Source organism: Carassius gibelio, chromosome A24 (genome assembly GCF_023724105.1).
Source record: "Carassius gibelio isolate Cgi1373 ecotype wild population from Czech Republic chromosome A24, carGib1.2-hapl.c, whole genome shotgun sequence".
Classification (NCBI taxonomy): domain Eukaryota; kingdom Metazoa; phylum Chordata; class Actinopteri; order Cypriniformes; family Cyprinidae; genus Carassius; species Carassius gibelio.
The window spans coordinates 9,019,539-9,036,371 of NC_068394.1; the positions used below are offsets into that span (position 1 = coordinate 9,019,539).

At 36.7% G+C, this 16,833-nt stretch overlaps 1 protein-coding gene across 3 annotated transcripts; it reads right to left on the reverse strand.

The window, feature by feature from the left end:
- Positions 1 to 4,395: 4,395 nt before the first annotated feature.
- On the reverse strand, positions 4,396 to 16,712 carry LOC127946572 (actin-binding protein WASF3). Of its 3 annotated transcripts, none has more exons than XM_052543240.1 (9): positions 16,573 to 16,712; positions 12,192 to 12,360; positions 9,852 to 9,986; positions 9,379 to 9,532; positions 8,183 to 8,300; positions 7,241 to 7,422; positions 6,911 to 7,165; positions 5,632 to 5,942; positions 4,396 to 5,296 (listed from the first exon to the last, which is right to left on the reverse strand). In XM_052543240.1, the coding sequence occupies exons 2-9, from the start codon at positions 12,322 to 12,324 to the stop codon at positions 5,139 to 5,141; spliced, it is 1,446 nt and encodes a 481-aa protein (XP_052399200.1). In that variant the 5' UTR covers positions 12,325 to 12,360; positions 16,573 to 16,712; the 3' UTR covers positions 4,396 to 5,138. The 3 variants fall into 3 exon arrangements, with proteins under 3 accessions (XP_052399200.1, XP_052399201.1, XP_052399202.1); XM_052543241.1 differs by having other exon boundaries at positions 12,192 to 12,356; positions 16,573 to 16,672; XM_052543242.1 differs by lacking the exon at positions 16,573 to 16,712 and adding an exon at positions 15,795 to 15,929.
- Positions 16,713 to 16,833: the final 121 nt, after the last annotated feature.

Genomic DNA, 16,833 nt, shown 5'->3' on the forward strand with positions numbered 1-16,833 from the left:
TATATATATATATATATATATATATATGCCTTTGTATTTTTGTGCTTGATCTGGCTTGGCCACAATGACAGCCTCCTGTTGCACGGGCTGTGAGGGCAAAGAGGGATGAGGGACAGTGCATGGTGCTCAACTTGACTGGATCCTGAAGCTCATTCATCTTGTCTCGCTGTTGCTGCATTCAGAAACGTGCGCTGAACGTTAAGAAACCACGGTGTGCTAAAAATAGACAAGATGCTCTGTGATCTGGGCCTTGCGTCCTCCAAAGAAACCGAACTGGAGAATGCGTGCACGTGAGAGAGAGAGGCTCCCACTCTCTCTTCTGTTTGATTTCAATCTCATTCCAAGCGTGGCCGAATGTCAAAAGTCCTCCAAAGCAGAAAACCACGAAGAGCTAACTACGATCTCAGAATGAGAACCACTCTATAAATATCTGAACCCATTGATGCCTTTATTTTGGTTTAGAGCGGAAGTCGAACTGTCTCTGCATTCTCTTCCATAAATGCGGGATGAAAGTGACTGGGAGAATGTGTGTGTATGTTCATTTAAACAGCCCCCGTGTGAATAGAGCATCACTTCAAAGAACTGTTGAGTACAAAACGTGCATTAAGTGGCTGAGAAAACATGGAGGATGGAACCGAATGTATTTTCTATTGATTTGCTTTTAATTAGCATTGTCTCTGAATAGAGCACTGCTCCATTTATTATGTTCAGCTGGTAATTTCTACTGGATCTGGGATAGCTGTCTCACAATGGTAGTTCACAGCATTTTGCTTGAAATTTATATGTATTGCATTCGTAAAGAATGCTTATTTGGGCACAGCATTGAGATAAATGAATCTGAAATATTTAGTTTGGAACAATTTGAGTGAAGCCTGTCAACGGAATGTCTGCATAATTTCATCCAAAAATCAAAAGACAAAAATAATTGCACTTTGACATAATTTACACACATAAAAAAATTAATATAATGATGTCATTATATAATATTAGTTTTTTTTTATTTTTTATTAATCACTAGGTTAGGGTGTAAAAATTGATTGGCCAAAATTAAATAAAAGTCCCAAAATATGCTTCATTGTCTTTATGCAAATTAAGAACTTTTTGATTTTGATTTTGGGGTGAAATATGACCTGGAAAAGATTTCATAATATTCACCCTTAATAAATTATTTTCTTAACTGATGAAAATGTTAAAACATATGCCAGCCAAGCGACACTTCCACTCTCAAATGAGCCTTCCATAGAATAACATTCACCATAATTGTTAATAAACTGGTGAATCTTCTGAAACGGTCCACACAACATGATTATAATGAATAGAACAGCTGGCCTCTCATACCTGGCAAATGTCAGATGAGGGAGATTGTTATTATACTTTCATCACAACTAAAGCTGGAGTCATGCTACTATTATAAGCCGAATTTCACCCCTGCTTTTTACCTTAAGCCCTCCAAATGCCAACAAGCCACTATCCATTTCAGTGCTGTGGCAGAATCCATCAGCGAGCAATAACTATGGACCAAGCATTTCATCAAATTATAGCAATACTCTGGCAGCAATAATAGCCATGCCCAAGCAAAACCAACACCTCAGTTAGTCGAAAAAAAAAACATCCACAAAAAACCCACTATAAAACAAGTGTGGATTCCAAGAACGACTGACTGACAACTGTACTTATTTTGACATCATCCAAATAATATTAATGAATCAGAACCTAGACAGATGTCTCAATCCATGTAAACATGTCCATGATCTCACAGCCTTGTGTTCTCTCGTCCAGAAAGTGACTGTGCCTGTGGTCATTTACGATATCTAACTATGAATGAAATCTATCTGTACACTCAATGTGACCTACTCGGCAGTATGCATTTGCTTTTGTGAACCTTAGAGATGTTTCTAATGTGTGTAAGGAATGTGATGTGTAAGGCGTGACTTTCGGTGCATGGCCGCACGTGTGTGTATACATGTGAACGCATGCATATACGTCCGTATCTCCAGGGACATCAATGTAGTTGGGGAAAATAATGTATATTCCCCATAGACCTGCATGGGCTAGAGTGGATACCAGTCTTCCCATCGCACTCTCTTTACATCGTGCCTGCGGGTTGAAAACACCTTCATGACCTCTGTACGATTCCACTGGAACAGCACATGAGCAGTAGACAAGCAGGTATGCAAATTTTAATAGGGCTTGGCATTGAGGCATCTGTTGCAGGCCTCGTCTGACTTTCGAGGAATCATTTATTTTGCTATATTCATCGAAAGTCTCTATTTTTCCCCCTCAGTCTGGATTCTTTTGGAATTCCTGAGATTTTATTTTGTATTCTGATGCGCTGTATGGTCTCTTCTGAATGTAAAGACAAAGACATTCTTATCGTTGCTATGGCCGATCGTCTTGATATTGTAAATAAGGCATGCAACTTTAAGGAGGTATGATGGCAACTCTCATCTGATGTCATAGAGTGATGACATATTTGTGTGACCTGAAAGTTAGCATCCCCCTGTTTCTAGTGACAAAATACCAATAGGATTTTCCAATGGGTTTTGGATTATTGCAGAAAATAAGCTCTGTGACCGACATTTTCATCATGATAATCTTCACAACTTAACACAACTTTGAATTGACCAGATATTCTAGTTTTCTTTGTTGGTTAGCCAATAAAGCATTCTTTAAGTAAATTAAATGTTCCCTTTAGGTTAAGAGAATGTTCTCAGAATGTTCTTATTTGGTTCCCCCCAAAATTTCCAAAAGGGAACCATATTGGAACATGAAGGAAACGTTCTGTGTTTGCTGGGTAGATGCCATGTTGAATTTAACACTGTGGTGCTACAGCTACCCTGACTAGCGACTAGACTAGAATAGTTTGCAAGAGCGTGATTCTAAATCTTTTTAGGCTGTAACAGAGAACTAAAAGCGAACTATGAATAGATGAATTTACCTGTTTGGCGTGATGTCATTTAAAGCAGCTGTATGTAGTTTTATCGTAAATATATCAATAAGGCAGTGACAGTTGCTAGCGGTATAAGTGCGTTTGTAGCTGTCATAAAGAAATCCGCCCTTTTCACTGAATATCCTAACCCCGTCTAAACATACTCCAGATGTTTGGCTTTTTGGAATGATTTTGAAAATGATATTTCAAGGTCAAAAACACAACCACCAACAACAAACATACATACAGTTTCTTTATAGTCCACTGAAAGTCCCATTTAGCTTCTTGCTAGCAACCAGCTTTTTCAAGACAAGTAAAAGCTTTAAAACATTACAAGGGAGTGAAAATGTGAAAATATCTTGAGCCTGTGTTAATCACAGACCTCATTTCAGGCATTGACCCACTGACTTCAGAGCAAGCAAACCAGAAATATAAAAAATGCGTCATACCAGCAATGCTCTATCTGAAACTGTTAACCTTGAGCCACATTCCAGTGTCTCCTATTACCTGGGCATGCTTGTCTACAGTGGATTGAGAGGGTTAATGCTTGATTCACAGCCGTTAGGTCATAAATGACCGCTTCTGACTAAAATAAATCATATCTCCATCTGCTTTTGAAAAGAGCTTTGTAAAATTATGTTATCATGATTTGTGCCCGATCTCTGATGGATTTTCCACATGCAGACGGATGTTTGGCGATTGAATCTTTGATTTAAATAGACTTGTATCCAACTGTACATGATTGTGCTCTTTAATCCACTGTAAGAGCTTGGAAACGTCAAACTGAAGGGCAAAAAAGGGCTGGGATGGGAGTCTGTCTCCTAGTCTGGTTTATTTTGTCTGGTTTGGTGACTTGTGAGCAAACTTTCTACATTTACACTATGATTCATACTTGTTCTGTACTTTATTTAGTTGCTAGAATCAAGATCTTGAACAATCTGAGGGGCAGTCGGGTGCATCAGTATGTGTAGTTTTAACTGTGAAATGCACTTTATATTTTTTTTTTATGAAAAAAGGCACAACAAATTACTTATCTGCAAAACAATATTCTAAGAATTATAATCAACATGCACTAATTAACATTGTAAGACATTGTGTTAACGTGTGGTATATTTTTCCAAGGTGTTGGTTGTAAACTTTTATTGCTTTGGTTAGTTTAATGAACAAAGAGATCTTGTTAATTTTGTATTAAAAAGAATGTGCTGTGCATTAAAAATATCCTCGCCTGGGTTTATTCACACCCGCACATCATTTGGCCGCGTGCCTCAAATCCACTGTTGCCATGGCGATTCCCAATCTCAGCTGTACTGTTCCCATGGAGACAAAAATCTCGGAATCAAAACTGTCCTGTTTCCATGACGAAGGCACTCCGGGCAGGAACAGAGAGCGTTTTAATGTGATTCGTCTGATTTTTTATTGTGGCAACTGCCACACATGCACGCAGAAACCAGACATCACTGAGCGAACACATTTCAGGTAGTTTAATCAAATCCCTCAGGTCAGTTCACACAAGTATAATCACTGACCCCAATGTTTCTCAACATACATAGAAACATTCATGCAGAAACTTCTGACCTCAACATGCTTGTTTATCTGTAGTTTGAGTTGCTATTCACTACATACAGTATGTCCATATAACGGATTTTCCGGACTATAAGTCGCATTTTTTTTCATAGTTTGGCTGGTCCTGTGACTTATAGTCAGGTGCGACTTATTTATCAAAATTAATTTGACATGAACCAAGAGAAGTGAACTAAGAGACATGAACCAAGAGAAAACATTACCGTCTGCAGCCACGAGAGGGCGCTCTATGCTGCTCAATGCTCCTGTAGTCTACACTGAGCAGCATAGAGCGCCCTCTCGCGGCTGCAGACGGTAATGTTTTCTCTTGGTGCTTGGTTCTAAATAAATGCGACTTATAGTCCAGTGTGACTTATATATGTTTTTTTCCTTGTCATGATGTATTTTTTGGGCTGATGTGACTTATACTCAGGTGTGACTTATAGTCCGAAAAATACGGTAATTTATTAACAAGTGTTGCTTTAAAATGCATTAGAAAAATTGAGGGAAACTGAGGGAAAACAATTTAGGCATATCACGCCTAAATTGCACACTGTACAAGATGATTGTGTGTATGGGAAATGCAATGCTTACATCCGCAGGTGAATAAGACAGTGAGTGTCTGTGTATTTTGTGCATTAGTATTGTTTTAGTCAGACCAGTCATTGTCCTCAAGCTCAGATTCGTCCTCAGAGTCACTGTATTCCACAGCGATGCGGCGAGACAAGATAGTTGCGACGTCATTGCCCACCGGCTCACGTTTCGCCTGCTGCTCCTGCTGCTCTTGAACTTTTTTCAGCTGGATACCTGCAGTTAAAACAAGCATAAACACATTTAACACCTGATGTACGTGATGCGATCTGGACATCTCCGGCAAATCAACAGAGTTTACGGAAGTTTAACTTAATGCAAATGAGTGAATCAGTGGAGCTGAAGTGTAGGAGGAGAAGTTAATGTTACAGGAAGTGATTTCACTGCTCTATATGATTTGTTTCTGCCCCCATGCTGGGATATAATAAGAAAAGGATGCGTGGAAAACAGAAATTGTCAGCAGTTTGATTCATGCATTGATTGTTTATCTAGTTCACAATGTGATAAATTATGCACTGCTGTAATTTATATAAAAATACTTCACTTCGTACCCATTCTTATAGCTGAAAGCAGGTCGCTGCGGGCATCATTTGTGGGCTGGGCCTCATTAGGCACAGGGGGTCGTTTGGGAGTGATGGATTGAGCTGCACCGGGGGGAGGGGGTGGGGCTACTGGTGGAGGAGGGACAGCCATTGGTCCAGAGGTAGGTGGAATGGGTGGGGCATAGCCAGCAACTGCTCCCATTGGTCCTAGATGACCTGGAGGTGGGACCGGGCCCATGGGCGGCATAGCAAAAGCAGTTTGTGCTGATGGGATAACAGCTGGTGGTGGAGGCGGCGCTCCTGAATTCATGTAATCCACACTGTCAAGAGAAGAAGGAAATTAAATCATGCTTTTTCATGTCATGCAACATAAATTGATACTTTATAAACTCAAAATTAAAAGGTAAACTTGCATAGTAAAATCATGAATCCTTGTCACAAACATGTTGACCATTAGGTGGCAGAATGTGCATGTGCAGGGATTTTCAAACTTTCTGATGCAGGGTTAACTAAAACTAAAAAAGAATGCATAGACATACAAAAAAGCTACTAAAAATGACTATAATTTTAACTAAAATTAAAACATAAAAACATTTAAAATATTAAAAACTAGTATATTTTATAATATAATTATATAATATCATTTCTATAATTGTTTTAATTTTTTTATAATAATATTATTATTATTAATATTATATTAGAGAGACGACATATTATCAAAATTAAATTAGTGGCTTTTATATTTAAATGCTCAATATTTTATTTTAGAAAATATTTACTGTTGAGAACATCTTTATTAGATTACATATAATATAGTATCATTATTATAATTAGGTTAGGTATATTTTGTGATGTAATGCATGTAATATATATATATATATATATATATATATATATATATACACACACACATACACACAAGTATATAAATGTAATATACAAAAATAATTTATATTTATATATATTAAAGATGTATTTGCAAAACTAATTTAAAATTTTATACCTTTTATTTCATAATTTCTAAATCATTAGAAACTAATATAATGTAATAGTTATATTATCAAATTTGGGGAAAAAAAAAAAAAATAAAAATAAATAAATAGCACATATTAATTTTGACAGCCCTAAAAAATACATCTTGTAAAAGATGTATTTCTCTCAAATTTCCTGTGGACCCCCTAGCTCTGTGGTTTGAAACCCCCTGGTATAGACAAACAGTTTGTTTTTTTATGACATATATCTCATGAAAAGTCAAATTAAATGATTAATCTAAATAAAAATGACAAACCTGTAGTCGACAGGTGGGAGGGTCACCGAACCATTAATGCTGTTTGATGCTGGTGGAGGGGGCGGAGCCTGGTGCGGACGACCCAGTGTGCCAGAACGGTACGCCATAGACCCTCCTCGGTAATCCTGGTCCATGGTCATGTGACTATGAGCTGACAGGGCCGCCATACTGGGTGGAGGCCCTGAGTAAGTGTGGGCATGACCAGCATGGTTGGCCATAGAGAGATAACCATGATCTGCATGATCTCCATGAAACCTGCATGAATTATGAATCAGATTAGATGAAACTGAGTTTATATATCTGCAATCAAGTGCATGTAATCTGTGTTACCTGTGCTCCGGGGACATGGTGCCCTCCGTAGAGCCTCCTCTGTGCACAGTGTGGGAATGTCGATGGTCAGGTCTCAGTTCTTTATCGAAGGCCATCATGTTCCATTCCTGCCTGCGGTTTCTTGCTTTACGCACCTTCTTCACCTCTCTCTGCAGTGTGCCGTCCACACATCGCCTCTGCTCCTGTCGCAAAGTATCAAGTCAGAAAGAGATGTTTAATTATCACATATGACCTCATGAATGACTATCATACTATGTATAATTAGGTTCAGCATAATGCTGCATAATGGGATGCAATCACAGCTAGTCAGAATATACTTGATTTTTAATATACATTTATGTCGAGGGAGTTTGTCAATTTTTCACCATACAGTGCAAGTAAGTTTGGAGTCAGTATTTATTTATTTATTTTTTTCCTGACATGTTGGTGCTATATCTTTCACTTGGATGTGATAAGTTGCACAGAGTAAATACAGCTGGATAAAACAAAAACTGTGTCTGTCTTCATTTCCGACTGCAAAGCAACAGAATGTGATTTTTTTTTTATACCCACTGTAAATATTGTTAAAAGGAAGACACTCATGCTAAGCAAGGCTGTATTTATTTAATAAAAAACATTATATATTATTACAACTTAAATTAGCTTTCTATTTATATTTATATATATATATATATTAAAATTTTTATTTTATTCCTGTGAAGGAAAAGCTGAATTTTCATGATCCTACAGAAATCATTCTCCAGCTGATTTGGTTCTCACAATAAACATTTCTTATTATTATTAATGTTGAAAACAGTTGTGCTGCTAAATGATTTCTTTGATGAATAGAAGCTCAAAAGATTTTTTTTTTTTTACATTTTAAATGTCTTTAGTGTCACTTTTAATCATTTTAATGCATCCTTGCTAAATAAAATATTAATTTCCTTTAAAGAAAGAAAGAACCTTCTGTCTTCTCTTCTCTTTCCTCTTGTCTTCTGTGTCCTGTAGCATCTTCTCCTTCCACAGGTCAAAGAAGTATGAGGGGTCAGTGTAGAACTTCAGTCCTTCTTTACCGTCATCTCTATGGCAAAAAAAAAAAAATTCCAATAGATTTTTATTATTAAAAGCTATTTTAAATGCGTTTTCTCAATTAATCTCTCAATAAAACAAAGAAGGTTGTTAAATTGACTCCAGATACATGTATGTAACCGTTCCCATTCAAAAAGCCGGTTGCAAGACTGCTTTTATGGACCTTTTCAGATGAGAAAATGATTTTTAAAGCATTTAATGCATTTTTCTGACTGGCTGCTTTTAGTGCTATTAATTGGCCATTAATCATTTATGCAAAATCACCAACAACTCTGTAAACCACATTCAGTTGAACAGACAGAAAAAGATGAGTCAGAGCGCAGCCACTGTCCCTTGAAACATTCCCTCCACACATTCTGCATTAGATCTGTTTAAATATTCATGAGTGGCCCACATTCTCTACCTTGAGAACTAGCGCTCACATGAACTACATCTGCCAGCTTTAAGTATTCATCACTGCTCTATATTCCTTAAAGAGACTTTAAAAGAAAAAAAAATTCCTTACATCCATCTATGTTCATGCACTAAATTGTTACGTTTTTTTTTAATACATACTTCTAATACCTATTATTTTGGGAAAGCATTAATATTTAATGTATTTCTGGTATATTCTATGGTATTGTCTTACCGGTCTAATCTGACAAGGCAGTAAAAGAATAATGTATATGTTTTAGATTGAAGCAAGCTTAGGTTTTAGGGATTAAAGGAAATGCTGTATCAGAGCTGCTTTGCTTGCTCTTATTTTCTGATGACAGGAATAAACACAGCTGGCTATATATGATTACACAGACGGAGATAAGACCAATAACAATTTAATACACAAATATACAAATACTGAATGCCAAACATTTATATAATTCATAAAGATTGAATGAATAATAAAATGCATTATAATGTTGTTGTTGTTTGAGAATAAATTAAAAATTAAAAACAAAACAAAAGTGTTTGATTGCATGTTAAATATTTAGTATTATTGATTAAAACAAACATATTTCCACAATATGAGAGATCTAACTGTCCTTGTGGTGACATTTGGTTCTGTAAACTCTGACTCAAACCTGTACACGTACCTGTAGCGTGAGAGATTATTAAGAGGAGGTGGTTTATCACTCAAATTGTACATCTCCATCACAGGGTTTGGTATGCTGCTCTTGGACAGCTCCTGCTGGTCCTGTACCCTGGAGCTTTTAAAAGCCTTCCTCATGTTTATGTCCTGAAGAGAGACTGCACAGGGTGAAGCAGAGAGAGAGAGAGAGATTGATTACACCTGCTCTCCAGATTGTGTAAAGTAAACTCCAGTATTGATCTTTTAATTGTAAAAAGAGATGTGAGTGCATGCTTTGGTGTGGGTAATAGAGGAACGTAAACGAGACGTGGGGTGCATGACATTTTTGCATTATTTATTTTTTGCAGATTTTCGTTATTGATCTCACACTGGAGCTATGTAACCTCAGAGATTTGTTTTTGGGACAAAGTGAGATGCTGACGGTCACCATGTATTGAGGAACGATCCCGAGCCCTTGTTTCCCAGAAACAGACTCACCCTCCTCGACGGTTGAGTCCAGCTGGGTGACCTTGACCGCAAGTCGATCAATCCGATCCTGCAGAGAGTTCACCCGCAAATAGAACATATTTGCCTCGTTGAAGAGCTCTCCGAATATGTCTTCAGCATGTTTACCTTTCAAATGAGAGGAGATAAGACAATGTTTTCATTTGTGGGGAAAAAGGAATATATTTTATGTAATATGAATATCTTTAATAGATATTTTCTGCGTAAAAACACTTTTTTACCTTGGTAAACAAGTACACAAACTTTCAATAAGACGGTATTAGGGGCAAAACTGTTTGTTGTGGTGAAATGACATGACAACAGCTTCACCACTGTAATTTGTGTAAATATGTACATGAATAATTTCCACACAAAACATTATTTATTTTTTTTCCATTGTAAATTAGTATGGATTTGAAAATGTCATTTCAGACTGCAAAGCAACAAAATGTGATTATTTTAAAGGGGGATAATTATTTCCTATACCCACTGTATTAATTAACTTAAAAGGATTAATCAACACTATATATTACCTAGCTATATATATATTGTTATTAAAATCTGAGGTTTCACAAACACAAAATTCAGAAAATACAGGGTTTTAAGGACAGAAAATATAAATAAGCTATGTTTACATTCTGCGGCTGTTCAAGAAAACATGCATTGTAAAAAACAAAATAACCGGATAATGTCCTGGTAGAAAATTACTAGTATCTTTTCTGTTTTTACAGATATTTCCTTCAACCCTTTGTGAATAAAATCAGAGTGAAAAATCAAGACAAAATTCCTTCATATTAATATGGTACATTGGGTCGTGTTTTTACCATATCATTTTTTCACCTCAACTGAAGCTATTAATAACTGCGTGTAAAGCAAAAGCACACAGTAAAGTATTTACAGGAAGGAAGAGTGTCTGTTCCTTACAAGTTCCTGGCCTATGACCCAGTGTGCACACATACATACACACACCTATATATACATTTACCACAGATAACACACTTACACTTGTTTCCAGTTCTATACCCACAAACACATGAAAGCATGTTTCCAGACATACACACGCTATTTTTGTCACACGCACAAACTGTCTGCAGCTCTGCCTTTAAATCCAATCCATTTATATTTAATCCACACAGCTGCAACTGAAAGGCCCTCTTTTTCTACAGACATCCACTAAACACCACTAGCAGAGGCACAGTAAAGACACTTTACTGGAGATTTCAGGGGTCAGCTGGGGAGTTATGGAACTGAACAGGTGGATGGAAAAAACAACAGAGGACAGATGGATGGATGGGCAAATCAGCAGCTGGATATACAACGAGAGACTTTCCGATTCAGAAGACATGTTTTCGAGATAATGGTCTTATGTAATGTAGTCGGTGGGTCCCGTGAGTCAAAAGGAATTATTATTAAGGAGATTCTCTCTTGCATTGTGAGCTGAATATACCACTGGACCACTGAATTATAGAGAACACAGAATGGAAAGACAAACCAATTTTCTAAATGAATAAGAAATGGAAGTTTAAGAGCAATGTAATGATGTGTAAGAAAACAACAACTCCCTTTTGCGGGAACAAATTGTTCACAAAGACATTAAATTACATATTTATGCTGTTCTAATATATCATATTATTTAAAAGTTTGGTGTTAGTAAGATTATTTTATTCTTATTCATTTTTATTTCACAAGAATGTGCTAAAATTGATGATGGTGACAGTAAACTGACAATAAAGACTTCTATATAGACTTTGTCACACTACAAAATATTTCTATTTCCAATACATGTTGTTCTTATGAACTTTCCAATAATCAAAGAATCTTGGAAACAATTGAATACACACAAAATATTGAGCAGAAGAATATTTTCAATGTTGATAATAGTAATAAATGTTTATTGAGCAGCAAATCAGCATTTTAGAACGATTTCTGTAAGATCATGCGACACTGAAGACTGGTGTAACAACTGCTAAAAAAACATTTAAAATTATAAAAGAGTTATCTTAAACGACAACAATATTTCACATTATTATTGATTTTTATTTCTGTATTTTTGATCAAATTAATGCAGCTTTGGTGAGAACCTCCTTCAAAAACTTTACAGACACCAGTATACTATTTTATTCTTTATTCTTATAAAGGCACACCTTTCATATTAGTACAGCAAAAAAAACAAAAAACAATAACAAAACAGTCATTGTAACTCAACTTTAGTGGCTCAATGTTTAATTTTGTATTAGGATTAGTCCTTCCTTATGCTAATTAGCTTCAATCAACAATCAATAGAAATTAAAATTTCCAAATAACATCCCAAAACAAAGTGACTGAGAAACTCACTGAGACTGCTGAGTTGGCGTATGATGGCAGAGAGTGTGTTGTTCATCACACACTCCAGCTCACTCCCGATACCCTCCGGTAGCACCCCGCGGCACAGGTGCCTGGGCTCAATGTTCCTCTTCACCAGCGGCATGACTGCTGCCCCTTATACAGCCACAGCGCACTCTACCTGCCCAGAAAAAAAAACACAAACACTGTATTTAAAAACACACACGTGCACAGACTAATGCTGAAGTGGGAAGGCAAGGTCCATCCATCATGTTTACTCCATTTTCAACTGTATTTGGATGAAGCTCATATTATATAACAGACACCCACACATCGAGAGAAAGTGAATGTTCAAATGAAACTGGGACAGCCGGAGATCAGGAAAAGGGAACGGAGTTACTCAGATTTTGGTTAACCCTCTTACACTGTTGAAAACCCATACTGACCTCTGACTCTGAAATCACGTTCCTAACGTTCAGCACAAATGAAGCTCAATCCGTTCCAACACAAACACAAACACAGACTATAACTCCCTTCACGAGCAGCCTAGTGCGGAAGGATTAGAAAGCATCAAGAAAAGAAGATACCGTCAAAGTAATCCTGTTCATCATCCGAGCTGCCCAGCTGTCAACAAGAGATGCAGGCTGATCATTTGCTTCAAAGAAACAGATGACATTCTCACTTCTAATCATTAGTCTACTGAATTCAAGGGTTTGCATATTGATGGTTTTGCACATTAATATTCCTATATGCTTACATTTTAGTTTTTTTATTAACAAAATCTACAATAAAAACTTAATTTTAATTGATTATAGGGATACATGATTTAGCTTTAAAATTTTCTTAATTGTTTGTTCTTATATTAAAAATTATACTGAATTATTTTGAGTCAAAATTCCAAAATGATCATTTCAGAATTATATACACTAAATTTTAATTTCTTGAGCAACAAAGCAGCATATTAGAATGATTTCTAAAGGATCATGTGAGAATGACTGGAGTAATTCAACTTTTCCGTCACAAGAATAATTTGCATTATAAAATGAATTAAAACAAAACAGCAATTTGAAATTGTAGAAATATTTCACAATGTTACTGTTTTATCGCATTTTTCATCAAATAAATGCAGCCTTGATTATAAGAGACTTCTTTAAAAAAAAAAATAAAACATTTACAATCGACATTAAATATAATACAATATGAGTTTCTTTCTCTCCCCGTATGTTTCATTCTTATTCATTATTTATTTTAAATATTTATTAATATTTTCCCCATATTTACCTTATATTGGACATCATAACAAAAAAGTAAAAAGTGTATTAAACGGAGCCAGAATAATAACAATACTAATAAAAAATATTTGATTTAGTGAATAAGCAAAGTAATGTAAAAATTGTCTTATGTGTATTTATTTATGTTAAATACAGTTTATATACTGATGTTAAATATTGCCTGACATGCAAAGCAGTCAAACCATATTTTATAATATTATCCTTATTATAACTGTTAGCTACTTTACGTCTATGTATGGCACAAATGTTGTGCAAAGATTCTCATCCGTCTCATAAGTAGCCTAACTAAGCCATGTCATCTGGTTCAACTGGACACCATGACAAAATGCTCCCATCTGTGAAAGAATAACCCCCACAGTGATTGGCCAGCTGAGAGGCCATCTGCTGTGTGATTGGCTGGGGAGGGGGGTGAAAGTCAAAGATTATGGACAAGAACAAAGGGATGGTGGGACAGCATCTCAGAGGTCATCTTATCTGCCTGTGTCCCTGCTTCCTGTTTTCCAGCTCCACACCCAACTCTCCGCTTCCTGTTCCTCTCTGTGTCACATCTCCAACTTCCTGTCGTCCCAAACAGCCAGAACAATGATGCAGTAGTGGTGTAAAGCAATTCCATTTGCACACAATCACAACACTTAAATAACTACTATGTAACCGCTTATTTCCTCTCAAATCACGCTTTTACAATCTAAACATAACTATGAATGCAACCTCGGTCTACTCCATGGAACCAGGCACACATGCAATCCACTGACTTTTCCACCTTTTCTGGTTTGCTGATTTTGTAGGAAGATCTGCAGGATTTCATAAAATGTGGTTTAAATATGGTTAAATATGGGCTGAAAGGCAGCGAAAAGGATTATTAGATTAGCCAAAACATTGAATAAATGTACATGAAACATTATGAATGACATTTTTTTTCATGATTATATGTTTATAAATTATATATAAGGTTGCAGCTGAAAGACAACTAAAAACATTATTAACTTGGCAAAACATTTAATTGACGTAAACATTGTGAATGACAAAATTCAGTAAAAGATGGATTCATATATGGGAAAATCTGAATTATGTAAAGTGGATTTATAAAAGGTAAAATATGTTAAATGCAGCTAAAAGGCAACTTTAAGCATTAACAAAACTGGTCAAAAAATGTAACAAACATAATGCAACACTGAGAATGACCAAATTCTACAAAATAGATTGAATAAATATGGTCAAATTTGTGGAATCACATAAAATACATGGTCACACATTTATCTGAAAGACAAATAAATGCATTACATTTAATAAACCTTCACGCAACACTGTGAATGATGGGTATTTAAATTCTATGCATGTTATAATTCACGTGGACCTGCACATAACACACTTGGAAACTGAACAACAGTTGTGTAACACGTTTAAAAGAACTGTTGTTTTTTTTTACCATTTACCATAGTAACATCGTGCAAGTGGTCACAAAGTCCATTGTTCTTACACACCGCCTGCCAAACCTGTTCACTTCCCATTTAAAACTGAAAACCATCAACAAACTAGCTCAAGCTACCACCTAATGAAACCTGAACTTCACCGCAAATGTGCCATGATCAGGCCTCACACATGCACTCAGACACTGCTGTTGTTGTAATATAATGAGGTACATGTCTGTGAGTGTTGTAATGTGTTCATTAAGCGCACCATCTCTCTGTGGCATTGTAATTCTGCAGGGCACGGCAGTATGGACACAACCCACACTAATTACATTGTGCATTGAATTAAGACCGCGCCGGAGGGGGGGCGCAGAGACACAGAGGAGACAAAGAAACGGGAATGCCAGTATGAGTGGCACGAAAGGCAGCTTGTAAGATAGTTAGACAAGAAAGTGAACTATTTCGGCTGTGAAGAACAGAAAATATACTGAAGAGCAATCCAGAAAGAAGAGTGAATGTGAGGGGGGGGAAGTATGAGAGGGAGAAATGATGGGGGAGGGCGAGTGGCAGGGGACCTCAGGGAAGCCACTCTGAAAGGTTCCCGGGACAATAGCCCTCCGTTCACACAGCAACAGAGGAGCTCTCCCATGCATGTTCTGTTCCCTCCCCCAAACCCGTTACCCCCACCAACCCCACCCCTCGCTCTTCTTCACATAAAAGAAGCACTCCTGGCTCTCTCTCCTTTTCAGTGGCCTTCTTTTTCCATAAGTCTGTGCCTACTGCAAAAACCATACACATGAAGAACACTCCAGACAGACAAAATACAACCTACCACCCATCTTCAAGAAAATGGTAAAGAGAGTGTATAACCGGAAGCAGACACTTTGAGATGCTGGAATAACATGTAAACATACACAATAATTAGGGTGCATCCCAGCTGTTTACAGCTCCTTCAGTGCTGCTGTCAGGCTTTGAAGTCCATCAGACCCATCCCGTGACCACAGGAGGCCACATCCTGTCCAAACTAACGAGGGAGACACGCATTCCCTAAACGCCCTTTGAAACGTAGAAAAGACAGGATGGCAATGCATTAGCTATTCCTAACTGAAGTAACGTTACAGCGCATCTCTGCGCGTGAGACTACATCAATATTTCAATACGGATCACGTCATACATGATGAAGGCTTGTGAGATTGCTGCAAGCCCGTGCGTAAGCGTGTATTTATCACAAATACAATATATGCATATATTGTTTATAGACTACACTCTCGGGATGAATTCATTAAGTTCTTGGGTTTGTTAATTACTAAACACAATGCAAAGTTACGGAATTCTGTTATGTATTATTTTCTTTGATAACAGTTTACTAAAAGAGCTCTTTCGGTCTTAACTGACTGAAAATATTGAAACTTTTTTTTTAGGGCGTATTGTATTATAAGGCACGCAACGCTTGTCCCTGTAACAATAGTAACAGTATTATAAATATAAGAGAATAAAGAAAAAGAAACATCAACAATTATAATAAATTAAACTTAATCTCGCTATTAATTACCAATAAATAAACAAGAATCAAAATAAACATCCCACTATAAACCCAAACCTCATGTTCCATTTATTATCAAAAGCGCAAAAAACTGCAAATATAACAAAAATAACTACATTAGAGAAAATAAGTAAATCTTTGATGCTTACCAAAAGTGAATTTTGCTGAAAATTATATTGGCTCACATGTCCAGGCTTTCAGCGGTCCGGATCGCCATCCTGTGTCTCCATCGGTCCATCTGACCATTCCAAACAATCCGCTTTGGGCGGGGCTTATTGGGTTGTTCGCACCAATCAGCATTTAGAATAGGAATTTAACGCGCTGCCATTTGTCACATTCAGCCTATCAGATGAGTGGTTGAGGATGATTGACAGAGATTTCCCGTTAATATATAAATTCCAGTTCACGAT